The sequence below is a fragment of the Schistocerca serialis genome, chromosome 5, assembly GCF_023864345.2.
Source record: "Schistocerca serialis cubense isolate TAMUIC-IGC-003099 chromosome 5, iqSchSeri2.2, whole genome shotgun sequence".
NCBI lineage: Eukaryota > Metazoa > Arthropoda > Insecta > Orthoptera > Acrididae > Schistocerca > Schistocerca serialis.
In genome coordinates, this window is record NC_064642.1 from 348,321,269 (window position 1) to 348,348,137 (window position 26,869).

The 26,869-nt window shown below is 40.3% G+C and overlaps 1 protein-coding gene across 4 annotated transcripts in view; it reads right to left on the reverse strand.

Moving 5' to 3' along the window:
- Positions 1-26,869, reverse strand: part of LOC126481133 (glycerol-3-phosphate dehydrogenase, mitochondrial) — a 181,178-nt gene that overhangs the window by 12,329 nt on the left and 141,980 nt on the right. For 3 of the 4 annotated variants that reach the window (XM_050104684.1, XM_050104683.1, XM_050104681.1), the window contains exons 9-12: positions 26,343-26,596; positions 14,568-14,726; positions 14,297-14,485; positions 4,269-4,367 (exon numbers count right to left, since the gene is read on the reverse strand). In XM_050104684.1, the coding sequence (XP_049960641.1) occupies positions 4,269-4,367; positions 14,297-14,485; positions 14,568-14,726; positions 26,343-26,596 (701 nt within the window). Of the gene's footprint in view, positions 1-4,268; positions 4,368-4,557; positions 4,657-14,296; positions 14,486-14,567; positions 14,727-26,342; positions 26,597-26,869 lie in introns of all 4 variants that reach the window. The other variant, XM_050104682.1, reaches the window with a different exon arrangement.

Consider the following 26,869-nt stretch of genomic DNA (forward strand, 5'->3'; position numbering starts at 1 on the left):
CTGCCACAGCCAATCCCTTTAGCACCACCATGGCACAGACCCTCCTCCATCATTGCCCGCACTCCCATTATACAATGACAGTGCACAATTATTTTTTTTTGGTGGTGGTGGTGGTGGGGGGGGGGGGGGGGGAGGGGGCAGAGGGAGAAGGCGGGGTATGCATTATTGACGACATCTTCATTAACTGCACCTGGTGCACTGCTCACAGCTATGCAAGAGATGGCATTTTTAAATCTCCTGCCATGGCCCCCCATTAGACCGAGCTCAATATCTGTCGCTCGCTGATCTCTGAAGGGTGGCCCCACACTACATCCTATCAGAGAACCCAAAGTTGACATGGCCTCACTGCATGTAACTCTGATTGGACAATGCACCCTTCTAAACAGCTGCAACTCAGAGTTCAGCCTCAGATGCACTGCATCTATACGCTTATCAATATTAATGTGAAAGACTGTGGTGAGGACAATACCTCATAGCACAACACTTCGAAGTATTACTGATACTCAGACTTATGTATGTGCATCAGTATTCAAGACTACTTGGTTCTTCCAACAACATTAATATAACTCAGCACCACAGAAGAACCTACAACATTCAAGGTTATGTATAACTCTTTCTTAAGTGTACATAGTGTAAATATGTTATTTTTTTGTAGATGTCTTACTGTATTTCTTTGTCACCTCAACTACTGAAACAACCATCTTCATCATTGATAACTTTGGCTTTATCAAAATTTCCTGCACCACTCGCGCAGCCCACCCTTTTACATAAAATTTCAACCATACATCAGACTCATCCTATAGTTAATGTTCACTGCATTACGCCTCTCTGCTTTGCAGGAACTGAATAAGTGAAGGCAATCCACATTCCATGGGAGAGTCAGCAGTAATAGCTACATTTACACACTTGCGGTCAAGGAGAAAATTAAGAATTGGTTGCAGGGGGAATAGTAATGGCAGATAGGACTCCTTTCATGCAGTACAATCTCCACTTTCTGTTACGTCACCAGTGACATGGAAGTTCTATCTGGAAAAAAAACCCTAATTTATTAAAAGGCTATACTAATCCCACAAATAAATGAGGCCAGACCTGCACTGACACAACACACTTAAATAAATCAGATCTCAGTACAGAAATTTTTATTATATGTTGTAATGAAGATTTATTTCTTTTGCTTCTTATTTTGTTCTACACCTTCAGTTCAGTTCTGTTTGAAATCAAAGTGCTTCCAAAGAAGGAGGACCTTGAAGATATGGCACAGCCAGTGGCAATAACACTTAACAAGTGAAACTGCTACTGTCCAGATTACTGGGTAGGAGAACCAGAGTTGATTGTGCATTATACTCAATGGCAACCCATACCAGCATCCCAGGTCGATGACTAAGACTAATGCAATATGGCAACGTTCATTTTCCTCAGAGCCTCCAAACATGGATATGTCATTTGTGATACTGTACACACAACCAGGACTCATGTGGCAAGATGATGCAGAGGTGCTCCTGTGTCCATTGATGTTAGTCACACTACTGCTGACACACCTCTCTCTGCTGCCACTTCAAGAGAAACCAGTCACGTCAAAAGAAACCCTACTGATCTCTATGGTGCTCCACATGTTGTCACACTGTCCATGTGCACACTTCATTTTGTGACAAGGTACCTGACATAGCTGTAGAATCGTGATATATTTTGTGACACTGGTGTGCCACAGCTCGTAAGAGCTACTAATAAATAATTCTTTATTACACCCGGATTCAATCTCTAAATCATCAGGTACCTTTAAGTCATTTAAGCTATTTGGAATTGCTTTAAGATAGTTGATAATGATGTGAAGACAGACCATTTGTAATAAAGAAGTATTTGTTAGCAGCTGTCGGTGGTTGAACTATGACTTTTCTGAAAGTAGGATCCTGCACGAACAACATATTGGTCGATTCGAGTGCTAGTCAGATGGGGCCATTAGATCCTTCATGCTATTGAGTACAGCCCTCATAAATCTACCAATGCCATATTTGTGTGACAGTCTCCTGCCAGTGATGAATACTGGCACACATTTCTCTTTCCTATCCAAAACATAACACAATGTTTTTGCAAATGACCAATGTTAAAACGTAATGTAATTGGATAGCAGTTTGCTTGCATAAATAGTTGGCCACATTAAAATGCAATTTTCAAATGAGAAACTCGCTGTGTATCCTTTTTTATATGAAGAATGTATACAACAGCTGTACTCCTACCTACACTATGCGGATGTGTTGAAATGCACTGGCATATCCAAGCATGTAGTACACTTCATGACAGTTTGACTTTTATTGCGTGGTGCCTTCATGATGTTTCACTTTAATGGGCAGCAGTGCAACTAAAAGATTGTTTTCTTTATTTCTCTTTTCATTCAGGTTCTGACATATGCTGCATTTTGCTGGAATTATTTGGGGCATTGCTTACCACCTAACAATGGAAAGACCAGGTTGGAATAACAGTTATGGAAAGGACAGATTGCTAATCACCATGAAGATGACATGTTGAGTCACAGACAGGTGTAATGAAAAACTGTTACACACTGAGCTTACAGCCAAAGTATTCTTCAGAAAATAGAAACACACACATTTACACAAGCAGGCATACCTCATGCATGCATCACTGCCATGTATGGCCACTCTGGCGAGAGCTGCTGGAGACAGTGGTCATATGTGTATGAGGTGTACTGCATATAGAGTGAGAGAGTGTGTGTGTGTGTGTGTGTGTGTGTGTGTGTGTGTGTTTTCCTTTACTTTCTGTAGAAGACTTCAGTGTGTAACAGTCTTTTCACTATGCCTGTCTGCAACTCAATGTGTCACCTTTATGGTAAGTTGCAAGTCACAATCTATACTTACCATCTAAGTCATATTTTACAATTTCTAGGTGTTTTTAAGTAACATGTCTCCATTCATCAATGAAACAGCACATTGCCCCAAGCTATGTGACTGAAACAGTGATTTCTTATGAAAAATGACCTATAAGCACATTTTGTTTCTTTTGTGGATAATAGTTCTCATTGACTATACAACACATATCACTATGAACAAAAGTATTTTATGAGAGGTCTTTCAGAAAATTAGAAATTTGTCTTATTAGCCACTCCTCTCACACAAATTAACTAGTTATTGAGGTACAATGACTGAAGATTTATGTTATCTGTGTTATTAGTAGCAATGTCCACTGTACATAAGCCTGTATTATTAGATCGTGTATGTAACTATTCTTTCATAAATATGCTTTGTTTTATGTACTTATTTAAGCTACCAGTAGAGGACCAACAACAGCTGTTTAATTTTGCCATGTTAAATTTAGCCTGAGTAGACAAAAATAGGTATATCAGACTAACAACAGTTCTTTTATTATTGCAAAGGTAGTTTCAACCATCTGATGCACTTTCTTGGTGTTCACCTTGACTGACTTCACATGCTTAAAGTTTCTCCTTCTCTGATGGGAGCTCCAAAACAAAGTGAATCAATGTATAAATAACGACATCTCATTTTATTACACTTTCAAAAAGAAGGCTAAAATTCAAGCTACCACTTTCTGTGATGTTGAAATGAATGTTAACATGCAATGCCAAGCAATGTTATTTCGTTCTATAATGAAAGTGATGGTAAACTTATGACATATGAAATCTCTATAAGAGAAAGTTGAAGATATTCAGAATGAATATGTCATGAATATTAGTTATTCACAATGCAGTACTGAAGTCTGTAATTATTTACTGTAATGTTACAGTTGGGTCTTGAAATATGAAATAGGAAGAATTTTTACATACGTTTCAGGGTATTACATATAGGCACAAAACCACACAAAAATTAGCAATTTGCTAATGTTAAAAAACATAAGCAATTGTGTGGAACTTACAGTTATGCAAGACAATGTACAGGAATGCATGCAATAAAACAAATACTCCCATATAATGTTGTATGTAATATACAATATTACTTATGTCTGTAAGATACCAATAATATGAATCAGAACTGAAAACTGTAACCAAAGAGAACAAGCAATTAAGAAAATAGAAAGGGAGCTATAGAAAAAAGAAAATCTTTGATGAAGAAGAATGCACTAAACTCCTGTTACAAAGGTGTCAAGCAAAAATTAAGAAAGCACTTCATGATCTACGAAACTGGATATACAATGGTGAATTTGTAGGAGCTGTGTTAATGGATAGAAGACAAAAACTATGACTTTGTTAAAACCATGCACCAATATGTACCAAACCAAATCAAATTTTTCTGATGTGCTACCTGCAAATATTCATCCAACTCTACTTGGCCATTCATATTTGTGTCGATCTCTCTAAGGATTTCGTGAAGCTCTTCACCCGAAACCTCCTCACCAAATTTCTGTAATTAGATAGTTAATTTGTTTCATTACAATGCAATATTTTCATATATTCCACACTACAACAGCTTGTTGCTGCAATCAGTTTCACCTTGACGTCGGCACAGAAATGGCTGCATAAGCTTGGTGGCACCAGCTGATGATAAGCTGTGGAGCAGAATGTATGGCAAAAATTCTATGCTAGAATGTTACCTTAATATAGTCAGCTAATTCTATTCTTCCATGACAATCTGTATCAACTTCAGTTAGTACGTTGTGAATTTCCTCATCAGTCAGGCGAATTTCTAGTTCCTGTTATTTCAAACAAATTAAGCTTTATATTACATGAGGCAGGACAGCATTATAAATATAATCACATTATACATAGTTAACTATAACATATTTTTTGGCAGTACGAAATACGCAAAATAATTCAAAGGGGAAAAGAGAAATTCATTGATTGTATTTCAAAACTGCATGATACATTATTTTGAGACTTTTGATTTTGCGCACTTATCTTAGCAAGCTAGGGCTTAGATCGCAGAATCTTCTGCTGTAGTATTAAAATATTATCTATAGAAAACAACACTGCACAGCTTCTCACCTTTGCCAGAGTAAATTTTGACATCATAAATAAACATTTCTGAATCTCGTGTACCACAAGTATGTGCTCCATTAAGAATATTATATTAATTATTAATGAGCACAAATTTGAGAGTACATAAATTATGATTTCACAAGGCACTTCTAGAATAGACCAGGGCGAAAGCTTTCTTACAACTGCAAAACTAAAAACCCCAAATACTTTCAATTAAAAATAGATTTCACAAATTTATCTACCTATCTAGTAACTAATATAATAGAAGGAAACATTCCACGTGGGAAAAATTATATATAAAAACAAAGATGAGGTGACTTACCGAACGAAAGCGCTGGCAGGTCGATAGACACACAAACAAACACAAACATACACACAAAATTCAAGCTTTCGCAACGAATTGTTGCCTCATCAGGAAAGAGGGAAGGAGAGGGGAAGACGAAAGGAAGTGGGTTTTAAGGGAGAGGGTAAGGAGTCATTCCAATCCCGGGAGCGGAAAGACTTACCTTAGGGGGAAAAAAGGACAGGTATACACTCGCACATATCCATCCACACATACAGACACAAGCCAAAAGGCTTGTGTCTGTATGTGTGGATGGATATGTGCATGTGTGCGAGTGTATACCTGTCCTTTTTTCCCCCTAAGGTAAGTCTTTCCGCTCCCGGGATTGGAATGACTCCTTACCCTCTCCCTTAAAACCCACTTCCTTTCGTCTTCCCCTCTCCTTCCCTCTTTCCTGATGAGGCAACAGTTTGTTGCGAAAGCTTGAATTTTGTGTGTATGTTTGTGTTTGTTTGTGTGTCTATCGACCTGCCAGCGCTTTCGTTCGGTAAGTCACCTCATCTTTGTTTTTATATCTAGTAACTAAGAAGCATGTATGTATGTAGCTATGTAAGTGATACTCTGCATTAATTTAAACCAAATCTGCCATACAAACAGCAAACTTACCAAGTTTCAGAAGTGTGAGGTTTATAATCTCCTAGCTCCAACAGGGAGACATGGGGGAGTAGATGGACACAGAGTGGGAGGAGGAAAAGGAGACAGAGAAAGAGACGGACAGGGAGAGGGAGAGGGGGAGGGGGAGACGGACAGGGAGAGGGAGACAGGGAGGGGGAGACGGACAGGGAGAGGGAGACGGACAGGGAGAGGGAGATGGAGAGGGGGAGGCGGACAGGGGGAGGGGGAGGCGGACAGGGGGAGGGGGAGACGGACAGGGGGAGGGGGAGACGGACAGGGGGAGGGGGAGACGGACAGGGGGAGGGGGAGACGGACAGGGGGAGGGGGAGACGGACAGGGGGAGGGGGAGACGGACAGGGGGAGGGGGAAGGCTGACGGACGGGGGGAAGGCTGACGGACGGGGGGAAGGCTGACGGACAGGGGGAAGGCTGACGGACAGGGGGAAGGCTGACGGACAGGGGGAAGGCTGACGGACAGATGGAAGGCTGACGGACAGGGGGAGGGGGAAGGCTGACGGACAGGGGGAGGGGGAAGGCTGACGGACAGGGGGAGGGGGAAGGCTGACGGACAGGGGGAGGGGGAAGGCTGACGGACAGGGGGAGGGGGAAGGCTGACGGACAGGGGGAGGGGGAAGGCTGACGGACAGGGGGAGGGGGAAGGCTGACGGACAGGGGGAGGGGGAAGGCTGACGGACAGGGGGAGGGGGAAGGCTGACGGACAGGGGGAGGGGGAAGGCTGACGGACAGGAGGAGGGGGAAGGCTGACGGACAGGAGGAGGGGGAAGGCTGACGGACAGGGGGAGGGGGAAGGCTGACGGACAGGGGGAGGGGGAAGGCTGACGGACAGGGGGAGGGGGAAGGCTGACGGACAGGGGGAGGGGGAAGGCTGACGGACAGGGGGAGGGGGAAGGCTGACGGACAGGGGGAGGGGGGAGGGGGAAGGCTGACGGACAGGAGGGGGAGACGGAGAGGGGGAAGGCTGACGGACAGGGGGAGGGGAAGATGGACAGGGAGAGGGGGAGACAGACAGGGAGAGGGGGAGACAGACAGGGAGAGGGGGAGACAGACAGGGAGAGGGGGAGACAGACAGGGAGAGGGGGAGACAGACAGGGAGAGGGGGAGACAGACAGGGAGAGGGGGAGACAGACAGGGAGAGGGGGAGACAGACAGGGAGAGGGGGAGACAGACAGGGAGAGGGGGAGACAGACAGGGAGAGGGGGAGACAGACAGGGAGAGGGGGAGACAGACAGGGAGAGGGGGAGACAGACAGGGAGAGGGGGAGACAGACAGGGAGAGGGGGAGACAGACAGGGAGAGGGGGAGACAGACAGGGAGAGGGGGAGACAGACAGGGAGAGGGGGAGACAGACAGGGAGAGGGGGAGACAGACAGGGAGAGGGGGAGACAGACAGGGAGAGGGGGAGACAGACAGGGAGAGGGGGAGACAGACAGGGAGAGGGGGAGACAGACAGGGAGAGGGGGAGACAGACAGGGAGAGGGGGAGACAGACAGGGAGAGGGGGAGACAGACAGGGAGAGGGGGAGACAGACAGGGAGAGGGGGAGACAGACAGGGAGAGGGGGAGACAGACAGGGAGAGGGGGAGACAGACAGGGAGAGGGGGAGGGGGAGACGGACAGGGAGAGGGGGAGGGGGACAGGGAGACGGACAGGGAGAGGGGGAGGGGGAGACGGACAGGGAGAGGGGGAGGGGGAGACGGACAGGGAGAGGGGGAGGGGGAGACGGACAGGGTGAGGGGGAGGGGGAGACGGACAGGGAGAGGGGGAGGGGGAGACGGACAGGGAGAGGGGGAGGGGGAGACGGACAGGGAGAGTGGGAGGGGGAGATGGACAGGGAGAGGGGGAGGGGGAGACGGACAGAGAGAGGGGGAGACAGACAGAGAGAGGGGGAGGAGGAGACGGACAGAGAGAGGGGGAGACAGACAGAGAGAGGGGGAGGGGGAGACAGACAGAGAGAGGGGGAGGAGGAGACGGACAGAGAGAGGGGGAGACAGACAGAGAGAGGGGGAGGAGGAGACGGACAGAGAGAGGGGGAGGAGGAGACAGATAGAAAGAGGGGGAGGAGGAGACAGACAGAGAGAGGGGGAGGAGGAGACAGACAGAGAGAGGGGGAGGAGGAGACAGACAGAGAGAGGGGGAGGAGGTGATGGGCAAAGAGAGGTGGGAAGAAGATAAGATAAGAGAGGGGTGGTGAAGGAAATGGACAAAGAGAGGGGGACAGGAGATGAGGACAGAGAGAAAGGGGAAGAGGAGATAGATAGTGGTGGGAGAATGAAGTGGACATAGAGATGGACGGAGCAAGAGGTGGAGACAGATAGAGAGACAGAGACAGAGAGAGAGAGAGAGAGAGGGGGGGGGGAGGCGGGGAGACAAGGGCAGAAGGAGGTGTGCAATGTGTGTTGAATGCATACATAGGTATGCCATGGGAAATAGGTTAATACTACAGAATAATGTTACTAATTAAAGATTAAAAATGATAAATCAATCAAAAAATTATAATGCTTATTCACTTGAAGAGAGATGATATTTTTATAATGTTGAGACACCAGGCATTAAGAGATGGAAGGTATTTAAGACTGATGTATTGAAGAAACAAATGATGCAAAAGAAAAGCAGATGATGGAAAATTAACATCAAGCTGGTGAGCAGGTTATGGCAGAAAGAATAATACCATAGCAACAGGGTGCTGCTGACACCATTAAGAAAGGGGTGAGACCAAATAACGGTGTGGAAAGAGAAAAAGACATCACATATGATGCTTTTAAACATACAGCATATGGTGGAGGAAAAGTGACAGCAGGAGGATCAACTGGCTTGTCCTTTGAGTTTATAAAAATTGTCTTTTTTTTTAGGGTGAACGTAAAATATAATACTACTACTACTACTACTACTACTACTACTACTACTAATGCCTATACGAGAACAAGCTTTCTCTCAAGTCGTCGTCGTCCTCCTCCTCCACCACCACTGCCACCACCACCACCACCACCACCACCACCACCACCACCACCTAATGTCCCTCCCCCTTCCAGTTGTTTATGTTATCTCGGCTGATCCTATTTATATCCACTTCTACATCTACGAGGGATATTCAGGAAGCAACACAAATTTTGAAATAAAAATTAATATGGAAAAACCACGTTTTATTATATATGTTTTAAAGGTAGACTCTTTAGCTATTTTTCTACATAATCACCCTTCAAATTGAGACAATTATGATACAGTGGTGCAAGTTTTTCAATGCCATCTCTGTAGAAATGTGCTGTCTGTGATTGCGACCACTGGTTTATACCGGCATGCATTTTGGTGCCAGTATCAAAGCGTTGAGTAGCGAGCATTGTCTTCAACTCTGGGAAGAACTGGTAATCACTAAAGTTCCGTAATCGTGAAACGACAATTTTCACAAATTTTGTCATTGATTTTCATCACCAGTTCATCAGTCACAAAGTTGGGCCTACCACTATGGTCCTCACTGCGAACACTGGTACAGACATTTTTAAAAGCAATCCACCGTTGCCTCACTTGGCTTTCACTCATTATTCCTTTTCCACACACATCAGAAAGGACACAATAAATTTCAAATGGTTTTCAGTCTTTGGCCAGCAATAACCTAATCACAGAATGAACCTCACAAATGGCGAGATTTTCTATTGCAGCACATATTTTGAAATGTCACAGAAACCAAAGTAGCAGAGACACAGGCCACACGCTGCCACCTCTGGGCACCTAACGACAGGGAGAGGTCCCCAGCGATGGGACCAACTTTTTAAAATCAAATATACGGTAATGTAGCAAAGGTTGGTTTAAATGTAAGTTTTTACTTCTATTTCTTTGTCACATCATTTTAATCACCATATGATTTTTTTCATTTGTTTAATGTTTTCTTTAAATCATTATTTTTCCAATTAGAATTTTTGTGAATGAGAATTTAATTATATTTATCTATTATAATATTCAGTAAATGTGTGGATTTTGTTGTTTCTGTTGTTATAATATTCAATTATTTGAAAATTCTGATCTAAGAGTTAAAAACAAAAGACGAAATAATCTATTTATATTGCCTGTGCAATTGTTTGAAAAAATGTATGTTTTGTTACCAGACGCACAGTTTTTCCGCATGATAATCATCATACAAACATGTAAAACATAACCTAAATTCCTATTGCACTATGTACAAAATAAAGAAGATGAAGACTGAAATAAAAGAAGGGATTACACAAGTAAAATGAAATCCAAGCAAAAAAAAAAAAAACAGGATGATAAACAAAGGGCATGAAATCGAAATACATAAAATTTGTTAATTAATACCTGAACAAAGATTTTAAGTGGAAAAAGAATGATAGGAAGAAAAATGGGATCTAATGAAGTTGATATTAAAATGATATGACAAAGGAATGGAAATAAAAATTACATTTAAAAAATAAAAAATAAGTCTACTGCAACTGATGAGATTTGAACCCATAACCTCCTTCTCGTGAAGCTATTACCCTATCCATCACACCACAGGCTACACAATACAGCTTATTCAACACTACTGAAGATGACACAAAATTCTCGGATTTTTTTCATCAATTACTCACAAATGAGAGCCCACCAGGGCGAAAGGCTGCAGGGTGTGATACCTGGGATCTTAACCTACATCATCATATATTTGGTTTCATAAAGCCTATCCCACCACTGGGGATGTCTTCTTGTGAGTGTAGGAAAGTTATGGCACCAAGATGATGAATGTAACCCTGTCCACCTCAGTGACAGACCAAAGCATCTGTTACTTCCTGGATATCCCTCGTATACTATGCAAACCACTGAAATGAATGGCAGAAGGTACTTCCCACTGTGCCATTTACTAGGGCTTCTTCCTGCTTAATTCATGTTTGCAGGGCAGGCAGAATGATTGCTCTAATGCCTGTGTGTGCACACAAAAATCCCTACGATATACACAGGGAGTTATCTTGGATGTAGAGTCATCGTCAGACATTGAAGTAACTTTGGATATACCTGAGGGCAGTGTGTTGGGACCCTGGCTGCTTATGTTTATATTAACAATATTGTGAAAAGCAAAGCTGCTTCTCACCATATAGCAGAGATACTGAGTCGCAGATAGGCACGCCAAAAAGACTGTCCCAAATAAAATTTCGGCCAATGAGGCCTTCGTCAAAAGCAGATGAGGCGCACGTGCATGCGCACGTGAGGCTGGGGCACGGAGGGGGAGGAATAGCAGGGTAGGAGTGGACGACAGTGGAGTGCTGGTGGGGAGCGTGAAGGGACGAGGTGGAGAAAGGGTAGGGCAGCTAGGTGCAGTCTGGAGGTAGATGGAGGGCAGGGACAGGTGTGATGGTGGGGGGGTGGGGGGGGGGGGAGAGCAGTGGAAAAGGATATTGCATCTAAGTCTATTACAGGGGTATGGGCCATGAGGTAAGGGGTTGGGAGCAGGCTCACATCGCTGTAGTAGACCTAGATGCAAGACCTGTCCCATACATAATCCCACCACCACCTACTCCAATCTGGTCACAAACATCACCTATCCCACCAAAGGCAGCGCTACCTGTGAAACCAGTCATGTGATCTACAAGCTAAGCTGCAACCACTGTGCTGCATTCTATGTGGGAATGACAACCAACAAGCTGTCTGTCCACATGAATGGCCACTGACAAACTGTGGTCAAGAAACAAGTGGTCCACCCTGTTGCTGAGCACACCACACAACATGACATCCTTCATTTCAATGACTGCTTCACAGCCTGTGCCATATGGATCCTTCCCACCAACACCAGCTTTTATGAATTTCACAGGTGGGAACTCTCCCTGCAATATGTCCTACGACCCCGTAACCTTCCTGGCCTCAACCTTTGTTAGTCATTGTCTTCATCCACCCAGCCCCTTCTCTAGCCCTGTCCCAGCACTACACAGCCCCCTTTCCACCAACGCACCAAATATTTTTACTTCTCTCCCTTTCTGCTGTTCTGCCCCATCCCCCTCCCCTGCTCTCCATCTCAGTTAGAATTGGCCAACTCATACAAATACCTTAATGTTAATACTTAACAAGGATAAAAAATGGAATGATCAAATAGGCTGTCATTGGTAAAGCAGGTGGTAGACTTTAGCTTACTGTTAGAATACTGGGAAAATACAATCAGTCTACAAACAAGATTGCTTATAAATCAGTCAGTCATGTGACCCATTCTAGCATATTGCTGAAGTGTGGGAACTATACCAAATACAACTAACAAAGGATACTGAACTGTACAGGAATGGGCAGCAAGAGTGGTCACAGGTTTGTTTGACCCATAGGGGAGTGCACAAAGATGTCGAAGAAACTGAAGTGGTAGACTCTTGAAGATAGATGGAAACTATCCCAAGAAAGCCTACTTATGAAATTTCAAGAACTGGCTCTAGGAATATACTACAACCCCTTATGTAGAGTTCACACAGGGATCATGAGGATGGCATTAAATTAATTATAATAGCATGCATAGAGGCAATTAAACAGCTATTCTTCCCATGCACCATACATGACAAACAGGAAGAAACCCTTATAGCTGATACATTGAGATATACTCTCTTCCATATACTTCACAGTGGTTGGCAGAGTACAGATGTAGATGTACAAAGAAGCCTGTGCCCATTTGTGCCGCCCTTCTCTGTGGATGTTCAATATCCCCTTTGTAAGTGTCACACACACTTCAGAAATATTTTAGGATCAGTTACATGAATGCACTCAAGTTACACTAATAAGAAAATCAATTACCACTACCCCTCCCCCCCAAAAAACACTAAGATGAAATGAAGATAACATAAACAGTAGACATAGGCATAAGGCAAGGTGTTTCAAATGACAGCAATTGACACCAACGGTTCCTTTGTGCAACTAAAGATGAACAAGTTAGAAGAAATCAGAATGTTCTGGAATTCATTATAAAAGCTGCCCGGGGTCATGACTCAAGTGAGATACATTATAGGGAAATAACGAACTAAATACTAGTAACTAATGAAATCTGAACAGCTGAAAAGACAGAATTGACAAGCTGTGCAGTAGAGAAATCAAAACATGAAGTGCTAGATCACTACAATATGGCACTGGCATATATTTATGTTTGAAATGCTTCAGTTGAACTTTTAGAATTATACTAAACAATGTGATATGGTGTTATGTACGAAGATACTGTTTGAACAGTTTAGGTGTCAAACAAATTCTATAAAGAGTGACAGAGAGGGGGAGGAGGGTGCTACACTCAATAGTGCATTTTTTTTAATATGTCAAAGAAATTACAAAAGATGAATAAACTTGTCTGATGAGAAGATTAAAAACATAAGAGTAATCCTCCCCCCCCCCCCCCCCCCCCACCCCCCACCCCCAATGCATCTACAAACACAGAAAGAAGATCAAAATAGGCCAATAAACTAGTGACAAAAATATAATGGCAAAGTTTGTCTAACAGTTAGTGTAAGTTGAAGCTAAATAATTCACCAAAACCAATCTCATATAATCACAAATGGGCTTTATCTTTCATAAATCACCCATAGAACTGGAGGAGGTGCTGCACTGAGGTGATCCTTACGAAATGCATAATATAAGAAAAATTTCAGGATGTAAAGGCTGATGAAGAGGTAACTAAGTTATGTGGTGCGATGTGGAACGAATAATCTAATTTGAAGCTATGACATCTGAAAATCATTGTTCCAATGGAGCTGGTTAATGTTCTGTAAGACAACACAGTACTGTATGGAAAGAAGTTCAATACGCAATTGCTATTGTGTTAGCTTCATATCAGACAAGCTTATTCATCTCTTGTCATTTCTTTCACATATTAAAAAATGCATTATGGAATGTACAGTTTTTTAGTGAGTAAGTGAACATTTACTACTGAAACTGAAAACAGGGGTGAAATCATTGTGCCTTGTGGACTATGTACAAAAGAAGGGGTTAAATGCTTCATGTCACCCCTTATTCAGTTTGATGAATCATAGTTAAAAATCAGGATAAAACGTGATGTACTACCAAAAAATGAGACAAATTACCAACAAAAGTTCAAAAATTATATTTTTTAAATAGGTGGGCAAAATAGAGTGTTACTGGGCACAATAGAGAGAGACACACATAAGTGGAAATTTATTATAATTTTTCCACCTGGAAGTGAGAAAAGGAAGGAGAATGCTCACAGCAACAGACCTGTGAGAGACTTTTCTATTTAATCAAAAATTTGTACTGGTGTACTGATGGCAGTATGTGTGGTAGTGAAGGTGTATTCCAACATGAATGACGATCTTAACAACAACAACAATAAAAGTTTTCCAATTCTGCAAAATATATAAGCAATAAAACTATCACACATCAAATACAGCTTCTTTTCTTTAACGACTTCATAAAAAGTAATTTCTTACCTTCAGTCCTCGTCTGATGTCATTGATCGAGACATATCCCTTACGATCTTTATCAATTATCTGGAATCTCTTTATGTATGTTTGAATTTCTTCTTTACTAAGATTGATAGGTAATTTGTCTCTTGAAGCTCTGTTCACCATCTGGCCCATCTCATTTGCAAGAAATTCTGAGGCAAGTGCTATTTCCTCCTTCAGGAAAAAAAGTGAAAGTGAATTTTCTTACATTAAAGGCATAAAAAATGGAATATCTCCAAAATTTCCAAAAACTGACCTTTTTCTTTTTTTCATCCCACTTTAATTCTTCTGCCATAATGTCAACAATACCAGGAAGAGCTTCCTGAGCAGCCTGGACATTGAGGAAAGCTAACCGCAGCCGTCTTGCAATCACATCAACAGCACAGCAAGCATATTCTCTTACTGCATATCGGATCTATGAACATAAAAACAGAACCATAAAAGAATTTCTATCATGCTTCAGGTCTGTGGAATCTGTAAAATCTAGAGTGAAGCATATCAGGTTAGCAGCAATAAGGTTCACCACCCTGTAATGGGTTACTGCTTCCCCCACTCCTGGTAATGCTGTTGTACTTATTTATTTATTATTCATAATTACAGTCTTTTTATCTGAAAAGCTAAAATAGGCCATACAAATCACATTTTCCAGGACATTAATAACTTTATATTTTACTATTTATTTCAATAGGCCTAATTTTTTTAAATACTACCAGCTACTTCTACTATTACAAAACTACAATAAAACACAACCAGTTACCCAGCTACTAATACTACTACAAGCACTACAGAATCTGTCCTGTGTTTGTTCATTTATTTTGGTGTATTTAATCTGCAGATGGTTTTTTCCACAACTGGATCCACCCTCACACTACCTTTGATTCCTTGGGCATCAGGCAGCATGTTAGCAGCATTTCCATTACAACAAGCAATTCCACCAATCACTGCTATGTATTATTAAAGTTCACACTTCCATGATAACTTGCACAAATGGAATGTAGATTCTTGAGAGACTATTTCATTCAGTGGTTGCTGACCACAGTTGTCTTCAATCAATCCGCGGAGTATGTTGCCTAGCCAGGATGGTAGCATGCTGACATATGGTTGAATGCCTCGTGATGTCTTTCTTGGCCTTCCTCAATACTGCAGCTGCAGTATCGTTCAATACATACCAGGTTGACTTGCTCCTTAGGGCTGTTTTGGGGTGTAACATCTTTAACACCTGACAACCACTACCCGCCGCATCTTCGTAGAGTGTGCATCCTGTAATGTGTGTTCTGATGTGCTCACTCTGCCACAGGCACTCTGCCGCAGGTGCAGCTATCTTTCATCTGTCTTTTGATTTTGTATAGATATGTAGCACACAGGCCACGCATGGTCAGATAACGTATCAATCCACTTGATGGGTTAAGAAATCTCATTTGTAATCTCTTCCTGGTGAAAGAGAGAAATTTGTAGGTTCTCCTGCATGTGCCTAAAGGGTCCCATTAATTTTGCCACAATTGTAATATGCTATCTTTTATTAACTTTTCTGCACTGCCTTCAGTTCAAATCATCTTTTGGACTTCCATTTCATTGCCTTTGTTTGATCAGTAGAATGCTCCCCTCTTCGTGATTCCCAAGTCCTGAGGGCATATTAGTGTTGTTGTATGAAGGGAGAGTCAGTGTTGAGAGTTTGTTGTAGCATGTCAGATGCAAGCTTGTTAAAAACACAATGGACTATGTTTGTGTGTGGCCAAAAGATGTGAGACATTACAGACAAATGGGGGAAAATGTGCGCTGGTTTGACAGGTGACACTGTACTGACAAGTCATGGCATTGACTAGCATAACTTGTGAGGAAGTAGTGACTAAATCTGTCAGTTAACCTATCAGGTGACACTTCAGCTTCTGCAATTGGCAGGAAGAGCATCACAAAGTAATCTGGCGACAGAAGGTCACTTTGAGTGGGTTTGACCCATGCAATTGGCTATTGCTGGGCACTTAAGAGCTGAGGTGCTACTGTGGTGTGGAATCAGAGGTCGCAAAATAATTTTGTGGATACAATACCCAAACTAATAAAGTTGCAAAATAGGCAATGGCACAAAGTGCATGTAAATGCCCACTCAGTGGTGGTTGGGGGGGAGGGGGAGGAGGGGGAGGGGCAGGGGGAGGGAGATGGAGAGGGGAGAGGGGAGAGGGGGAGAGGGGGAGAGGGAGGGAGAGGGAGTGAAGATGTAGGATTTGAAAGTACCTCTTGACAGGAACTTAATATCTTCTAAATGTCTAATGTGATTTGAAAATACCAAGTACCAACAGATAGTGTTTGAACAACATTGTTGAAATATAGTTACAGAATTTATATTAATGTAGTACATATTGACTTATGACCTGGAATGTTAATTCCAAGAATAAAAAAACTTATTTTAATGCAAAATAAGCTACAAATCAAAAAACATAGCAGCTCTATGAGACAGTAAACGGCCATATCTATCTATAAGCCTATGTATTTCATTTAGTTTAACAATCAGTAAAGACAAATATGGGTAAATTAACTAACAGATGAAAACTTAAACAACAAGAAAGCCAAGCAAAAACCTAACAGAACAATAGAAAAGCTGGTGAAATTCTAGTCTAGTGTAATACGTGTAGTAAGAATAAGTTATATGTAAATTAGAGATTTTCGCAATGACAGATCCCATCTATTTTGGGATGGTGCCCCATTGTGTAGGGAAGTTCACTTTGAGAGATAACTGGGTATGGGCATATGTGTTGATAAGTGGTGTGTTGGTCACAGCTTAAGTAACAGAAATTGTTTGGGCAACAGTTTCGTGGACTTGTCAAATTTTGTGCAGGACTCCTGCATCTACAAAAGTTTTGAGAGTGAATTTGATAAACTTTAACTCTAAACAAGATTGTGTTTCAACCTGTGAATTTTTTGACAGTTAAAATAAGTAACATCTAAACTAATAAAGTTACATAATAGTCAACAACACCAAATACCTGAGCTGCTATGTGTTTGGGTTACTGAATGTTTCTACAAAGCTTAGTGAACTTTAACTCTGAATAGCAATGTGTTGTGCCAGACTCTGTTCTTTTGTAATCTGAGTAGTGATCATCTGTTGTTTATCTCTCAATATTAAACGCAGAGCCGAAGTGGCCGTGCGGTTAAAGGCGCTGCAGTCTGGAACCGCAAGACCGCTACGGTCGCAGGTTCGAATCCTGCCTCGGGCATGGGTGTTTGTGATGTCCTTAGGTTAGTTAGGTTTAACTAGTTCTAAGTTCTAGGGGACTAATGACCTCAGCAGTTGAGTCCCATAGTGCTCAGAGCCATTTCAACCATTAAACGCAGATTTAATGAACATTTATTACTCAAGGCTTTATGGAGGCAAGTATGTCACAGATGATTAAATGTGTGTTGGTCATTCAATATATGTAAAATATGTTTCATTTCAAAAATGCATTCCGTAAACTGAAATTATTAAGTATTGGGTGAAAAACTGGTATTTTACAAGTGGAGCATCATCCAGGTATCTTGTACAGTAACATGTATTTTCAGTGGGCGCTTTTTGTGTGGACTGTTCAATATTAAGTTTTCTGTTGGCCAGCCAAAGGTGGTTCACAATGCATTATAAAATAAATGCTAATGTAGAACAGCAATATTGTGTACTTCATTGTTTAATATGTAACATAACTTAATAGATAACAAAGCTATAGGTGAATTTCTATAACAAGGTGATACTATCTAGTAATAAATAAGTAGATCTCCTGCAATTTCTAAGCTCAGACAAGCGTTTTGATTTGGTGTAGCTTCGAAAAGACCACGGGTAAATTTAATTGATAATATACTCAAGACATTTCTCTTTTGATCTCTCACATCTGAGATAACTCTGATGCACATGTTTTCACGGTATAATAAGATGGGTTGCAGAATCAAAGCTAGTACCTCAGAGTCAATAGACAGCAAATGACAAGACTCTGAAAGCAGTCCAGTCATTGATAATTATGTGAACTAAGCACCACTGACACTGAAGTAATATTATGAAAACTAATCTTCCACATAAACACACATCGGCAGGCAGAATAACAACACTAACTCACACACACAAAATAATCAATTTTTTTGTAGTAAAAGAAAAATCTTCCAGGAGTTTTACATAAACACAGTGATGTGAACAGATACAGCCCATATTAAAAGCTACTCAAAGCCTGATTACTGAAATCCACAATGATTTTGAAAGAAAAGTGATTACCTGTGCAACACTCATAGACTTAAGCAAAACATTTGATTCAGTATCACATGAGATAATGTTAAAAAATTAGAATATTATGGTATGCAGACAAACCACTTAATTTGATTAAATCATACCTAAATAACAGGCAACAGTTAGGAATTCTACAGGGCCCCGTTCTTGGACCCTTCCGCTTTATTGTCAATGTAAATAGCTTCTCTAACTATATAGCCTGCAAAAATGTCTTATATGCTAATCATATGACCGTGATCTCCACAGGTGACTCGTTCGACCTATACTTGAGTATTGCTCATCAGTGTGGGATCCGTACCAGATCGGTTTGACGGAGGAGATAGAGAAGATCCAAAGAAGAGCGGCGCGTTTCGTCACAGGGTTATTTGGTAACCGTGATAGCGTTATGGAGATGTTTAATAAACTCAAGTGGCAGACTCTGCAAGAGAGGCGCTCTGCATCGCGGTGTAGATTGCTCGCCAGGTTTCGAGAGGGTGTGTTTCTGGATGAGGTATCGAATATATTGCTTCCCCCTCCTTATACCTCCCGAGGAGATCACGAATGTAAAATTAGAGAGATTAGAGCGCGCACAGAGGCTTTCAGACAGTCGTTCTTCCCGCGAACCATACGCGACTGGAACAGGAAAGGAAGGTAATGACAGTGGCACGTAAAGTGCCCTCCACCACACACCATTGGGTGGCTTGCGGAGTATAAATGTAGATGTAGATGTATGCAAGAGATGGAAAACAAAAATAATAAACTTTTTGAAATGTGTAGGGTGTGGTGTATTGCTAACCAGTTATGTATAAACAACACAAAACTGAAGGAAATTTATTTTAGTCCGAAGGTATGAAAAGAAGAGAATGACAGTGTCAAACTATTGGGACTAAAAATAGGCCAAAGGCTCTCATGGGATGACCATATAAGCCATCTGACAGGCAAACTTGCATGCGTGATACTCCTGTTGTATCAATTAAGATATTCTGTAAGTGAAAGTTTATTGATGCTTTGCTGCTAAGCATTCTTTCAGTCACAGGTACAATATTTCTGTTAGGGGGTAATTCAACAGTCACAAGCAATTTGATGTACACAAGGGTCCAAGAGAAACCTGTAAGAAGCACTTCAGCCTATTAAACATAATGACCCTCCCACGTCTCTATATGTATAACTGCGTAACATACGTAAAAGAAAATATACAACAATTTACATTTGCACAGCACTAGAAACAATTGCATGCTTGATATACTGTATTCTAGGCTGTTACTGACACACAACAGTCACAAACACCTAAGTCTAAAGTTATGCAAGAAACTGCCACAATCAGTCAAAACCCTCACCCTCTTTAAATTTAAGGAAGTATTAGACAGGGTTTAAAAATAAAGCATACTACTCAATTTAAGAATATCTTGCAAGTAATTTGGAAGGAATGTATAAACAATGAAATAATGTAACTATCATTAACTAAGTATGTAAAACTGTATAATTAATTCTTTAATGAAATAAAAACAAAATAGTTTAGTTATAATTAACTTAATGTGTAAAACTGCATAATTAATTCTTGAATTTAAACTATACCACATAATGATTATTACTGAAATCTTCTGATTAGAAAGAAGTTTATGTATTTATGTGTTTATGTTAATGATGATGTGTGTAAAATGTAAAAATTACTAACTACTAAAAAGATGTATGCACAATGTATAATGTAAATATTAGTTTAGTAACAACTATACTTTTATGAACATGTAAAATGTATTTTGATAAAGCCAATTGTGTGGCAATCATTCTGAACAGCTAATAAATAAATAAAATATTTTTTGTTCACATAAACCAAGCTTACAAATATAACAAAGGTATATTTTTACTCATCACACAGAGGAGGCAGTATTTTTCAATATGTCTGTCAGCCACTCAATGCCTCCTCCTTGTGGTGGGTAGCAACCTAGCCTTTTCATATTATTGTTAGTCGTTGTCAAATGTTCCATTGTTTGAAAGATACATTTCTGAATGCTATGGATATTGATAGAGAATTTCAGACAATAGAATATATGTATGGAAGCAAAATTTAGGACTCCAGTTTAAAAACTGGGAAACAAGTCAAATGTTTCCCACATAAAGTTCTAGCAGAATGTGGAAGTGGTTCTTGACACATTTAAGAATGTGCAAGGCAATATAGACCCTACCACTTATCTTTGAAGATAGGCTGAAGAAAGGCAAACCTTTATTTACAGTTACATGTTTTAGATCTACCGGAGGCTTTTGACAATGTTGACTGGAATACACTCTTTGAAATTTTGAAAGTAGCAGCAATAAAATACAGTGAGCAAAACTTTATCTACAACCAGACTGTGATTACAAGGATCAAAGGATGTGAAAGGGAAGCAGTAGTTGAGAAGGGAATGCGACAGGATTATAGCCATCCTGATGTTATTCAATTTGTACATTAATAGTCACTATAGGAAACCAAGGAGAAATCTGGAAAGGCGGAAAGTTTGAGGTTTGCTGGTGACATTGTAATCCCGTCAAAGACTGCAATGATCAGCTGAATGGAACAGCTAGTGCCTTGAAAAGCAGTTAAAAGATGAATCAACAAAAGTAAAACGAAGATAAATTAACGTAACTGAATTAAATTCGGTGCTGCTGAGAGAATTGTATTGGGAAATGAGACACTGAAAGTAGTAGACAAGTCGTGCTGTTTGTGCAGTAAAATAACGTGATGGTTGACCTAGAGAGGATACAAAATGCAGCGGGGCACAATAAGAAAACTGTTTTCAAAAAAAGATATGTCTTTCAGTAATTTTGTCAATTGCTATGTGGTCTGTTATCATCTGAGCACTCAGCTGCCAGTCTGAGTTCAACACAGCATGTACACATTGATCTGTATGTATTTCTGCTTATGGATGGGTGTCCTGCACAGGGTTCACCTTTCACCCTCTCTTAAAATTTGAAGCTCTTGATAGGCTTTCACTTCCAAACACTTTCTGGAACATGGCCAATGGCTCCATAACCAATTTTCTGAGCTGATGGCGTAGCGCTGTTTGATCGTGTGTGATCTTTGTAGTCATTTCAGTGTGCCGTGTCCGTACGCTTGGTCAAAGCTAAAAAAAAAAAAAAAAAAAAAAAAAACCCACCAACAACAACGTTCTGTGGAACAGCGCTACACCATCAAATTCTGTGTGGGGCTGTGAAAAGAAATTGTTTAGGTCAGGAAAACTTGAAAAAAAATAAAAATAAGCACTTTTCAAGTTCACAAATCCCAGTATCAGAAGTAATGCTAGGTCCGAAGAGATTCTATGTGGTTTTCGGCAGATAGCTACAGTGACAAATTTTGCCAGGTTTGCTGGCGGGATTAAGGCAGAGTTATAGTATCGTCAACACCAACTGCAGATCTTCAGTACACAGCTGAGTGGAGGGTCTGAATTGGAGACACTCGCCATTCTGCAACCATTTAGGTTGCAGATTTCTCAACTTACTGCTTAACAGGTCGGGTCAGGAGTGGCTACACGGGTAGTGGATGCTGTGTGGTCAAACTGGGCTGTTCTTTTTTTTTTTTTTTTTTTTTTTTTTTTTTTTTTTTCGGTCGGCGCGTTGTGGAAAATTAGAGAAAGGCTTCAGTGTAAAAGGGTGCAGGATGAAGAGGGCAGACACAGCGACAATCTGTATTGTAGTTGTAAGTTATTGTAGCTGTGTTGGTAAAGAACCAGTGCTCCAAGCGCTAATAGAACGGACTGAAGCTCAAATCATTATAGGTAATTAAACCTGTCTAAGGCCAGAGGTAAGTTCAGCCAATATTTTTACAAAGAATCTATCAGTGTTCAGATAGGATAGACTGAATACAGTTGGTGGGAGTGTGTTTGTTGCTTTCAGAAGTTGTTTATCGCGTAGCAAAACTAAAGCAAACAGTTCCTGCGAGTTAGCATGGGTAGGTTACACTTGACATCTGGAATAAATTAATAACTGATTCCTTTTACTGAGGCCCATTCCCAGTTCCCCTGCCCCCCCTCCCCCCTGCTGTTCCTAATCTATACAAACAATTTAGGAGACAATCTGAACATCTCTCTTGCCTAGCTTGCAGACGATGCTGACATTTATAGCACAGTAAAGTTACCAGAAGACTAAAGGCAACTGCAAAATGATTCAGACAAAATATCTGTATCACGCAGAAAGTGGTAAATCAGTCTGTGAGGCCGTGCAAATGAGTATGAAAAGAAATCTATTAAATTTCAGTTAGATGATAAATCATGCAAATTTAAAAGCTGTCATTTAACCTAAACGCCTAGGAATCACAATTATGAACAATTTAAACTGGACTGATCACATAGATAATATTGTGGGAAAAGCAATGTAAAGAACATGAAATAGGTCTACTGATGAGGCTGCCTACACTATGTTTACCCACCTTCTGCTACAGTATTGCTCTGCTGTTTGGGATCCTTAGATAGGATTGATGGAGGGCATTAAAAAAGTCCAAAGAAGGGCGGCTTATTCTGTATTATCATAAAATAGGGGTGAGAGTGCCACAGATATGATAAGCGAGCCAGGATGGCACCATTAAAACAAAGGTAGTTTTTGTTGCAGCAAGATATTTTCATAAAATTTTAATCACCAACCTTCTTCTCTGAATGTGAAAATATTTTATTGTCATTGACCTACATAGGGAGAAATGATCAGCATAATGAAATAAGAGTTATCATAGCTCATACAGAAAGATTTAAGTGTTCATCTTTCACACATGCTGTTAGAGATTGGATCAGCTGAGATATAGTCTGAAGGTGATATGAAGAATCCTCTGCCATGCACTTAAGTGTCAACTGTACTGTAATCATATAGATGTAGACACAAACTACCTGTAAGATTTCATTTCTTAACTGTAATTAACAGATCTGTAATGTGTATAGGCAACAGTAAAATGTGACAATGTTGCAAGAATTTGGCATTGGAACATATCGATGTTAGTGACACACATGGTCAGTGAAGGAAGTCTAACACGAAATGCCCTTGTGGGACAAGTGGTATAAATGAAATTGGTTCACAGTTTTCATGCCAATTGGTGACATCTCTGCAATTTCAAGGTTGACTGTAGACCAGAGTGCCTGAGGAACTTCTGTGTGAGATATGAGCAGGATGGATTCTCTATATGAAGCATGACAAAGTGCAGTCAATGGATGCTACCTTAGTTCTTCTCTGGAGATGTAATAAGAAGAACAGATATTCTGGGCAAAACTATGATGAGTCATTATGCAAGCTATTGTTCATGACTGCCATAGTAAAATAACATTTAACACAATTACCATATTCTCACTTCCCAAACAAATTGTAAACACTGAAATGACCCTTTTTTCACCAACAGGAAATGTGTGTCTTATATGTCCTGTGGCTGATAAGGGATTTGTTACTTGACAATGTTTGTGTTTCAATTAAAATGGGGACAAAAAACCCTCTATCAGAGTTTCAAATGGCAGGTACTGGATTATTCATGTACAGTTCAAACTTAGTGTAAGGGGAATTTCTTCTGTTTTGTGAGATGAAGTGGCAATGAAAGGGTCATTTTAATTTTAAGTATCTCTATGTTGACACTACAACAACTTCTCATTTAATTGAAATTAATGGTACATTTACTAAAACAAAATGATCTGCTCTTTAGCAGATATGCTCTAATGAAAATTAGTAATGCATTAAAACAGTAATCAGGGGCATGACTGATAACACACCTATGGGAAACATGGATTCTCCAATTGAGTCATCTGAGCATACTTCATGAACCAACACAAGGATCAACTATTCACTAAGTGTTCTACACTGCTTCAAAGCTCCGCAAATGCAACACACTATATTCTGCTCAAGAGTGGATTTTTTTACTTCTAGAATAATTATTCATTTGTGACAAATGTCTGTGACTGGTAAAATTATTTTTAAAATGTTTTACTGTCCGGCACAAGCACATAAAACTATTCTTAAAAGGAGGCATTATCTAATATACAAACCCTGTCAAGAAAAGCCAGTTATCTAGGTTGATATGCAGTTCAAACTCTTAATGTAACCTCAATAATTTAAAGTTTGACTACTGTCTTATACTGCAATGATATTACATAAAATATCTTGATGTCTTCATGCTGACAATGGCAAAACACAGAGGAATTCTCTTAACTGTTAAATATGTTCCCAATACAAACAAATCAAATAGTATTTTCACTAAACAATAGAAAATACAGGATGGAATAATTACAGTATTATGAAAAGGATAGATTGTTACTCACCATATAAAGAAAATGCCGAGTTGCAAAAAGGTACAACAAAATGACTGTTAAACAAGTAAGCTTTCGGGCAAAAAAGCCACACACACACACACACACACACACACACACACAAATGCAGCTCTCGCACTCATGGCAACACACACACACACACACACACACACACACACACACACACACAAATGCAGCTCTCGCACTCATGGCAACACAAGCATACACAAGTTGTATTTGCACAAGTGTGAGTGTGTGTTCAGTCTAATTCAAAAGAACGCTGTTTCGGCTGAAAGCTTACTTGTTTAGCAGTCTTTTTCTTGTGCCCTCATCTGTGACTCAGCACTTCCACTATAGGGCTTCCACAGAGGTGTGGTTTTTTTTTCTTCTAGATGACATCAAACGTTTTGTCCCAAGCGGTATAGACTGGTCTAAAGTTCAGAATCGTAGTTCATCCTCACTGCAAAGTTTAATGTGTGGCACACTGTTTTATTTTTGTTTCTCATAAATGGAACTGTCTGACATATTTCTTTAATCTCCATATTATTCTGTCTCAAAGAGGTATTTATCCTTTTGACAGAGGATGGGAGAGGAGTTCTTTTAAGAAAACAATGGTTTTTTAACAAACAGTCCAATATAATATGTCAGTTTTATGAAATAATTAGTACCATTAGATTCTTTTATGATAAACTGTCACTGGCTGATAAATACCAGGAAAAAAAACACATATTTTACTTGGTCACTCAGTATGTAAACTACAGTACCCCAAAATGAAGGGAAAAGTTCCAGTAAATCTCTGGATTGTGGGTTGAGTAATAAATGCAACAATATTTTTATGTTTTATGTTGCACTACAGACTGATAGAAAGATGACAATTTTCACTATTATTACATCACAATAAAGAAAATGACCTAGTAACCTCAAAACTACAACCTGATGGGACAGATGAACAAGAAGAACTACTGCAGGTTGTGATCCTACTCAAGTAATAAAACCTAGAACACAGTGTTCTAGAAAACAGATCAATGCAAAGCTTGAAGACTTAGTTAGAGAAAATTATAGTAGGATATCGACTTGGCAATGATAATTAGAAAAACACCATTGTAGTAATGAACATTCAAGCTGAATTCAGGTTGGTGATACAACTGACAACACTGATCAAGGATTCAGTGTTGATTACTGCTGCTAAAAATTTAACAATATTGACAAATGTACGCTGCAATTATTTGAGTGAGTAACATGGTTGCCTATGACAGTAACTGCTGTTTGAGAGTTTAGTTTCAAATTAATTATTTATCAAGTTGTTTCCTGCTGTTCAGTGATAATGATTCACACTAGTTCATTGGTTTGCTAGCTAACTGGATAAGCTTTTAACACAAATTCCTTCCTCAACTAGAATGTGTCTCTCTGGATCAGAGGGGACTTTAATCTCAAGTGTTTGCATTTTGGTACATTTCAGTGCATTGCCAAGGGATGTGGACAGTGAAACAATATTATCTTTAAAAAAGAATAAAACCTAAGAAACTATAACCTATTATGACAAAGCAAACTAATAGTGTCTCGTTACCTCTGCATCAATGTAAGGAAACTCCGGGTGTACCTTCTTCCCAATAATAGGCCACCGTTTCCCTGTGAGGGATGCCAACTTTGCAACTGCAAAAGCTCGGTCACCATAGGAATTAGCAAGATGTTGAGCAACTTCACATTCAAGACCAAAGTCCTGCACAAGTCTAATGTACATGGTAGGCGTCCATCCATGAGCTCCCTCAATGAGCAGTCCATCAGTTTGAGACTTCTCGTGAACTGGCTTCAGATTGCATGCTGTATGAAAGTAAGATTAGACTTGTGTGTCATTAAAGATTATTTTACTGAATTTAAAACTGTAAGGTAAAATTTATATAGAATGCAGAACAGAAACAGTATTCTGTATGACAGCTGACATTACAATGAAACTCTAGGACAAAACAAGATTTTCACATATTCATCAAGAAAGCTAACCATAATGTTACAGCACAAGACTAACAAGCTGATAAGACTAGTTTCAAACTATGTTATGAAACTATAAAATATTTACAGCCCATATTAATTCCAAGA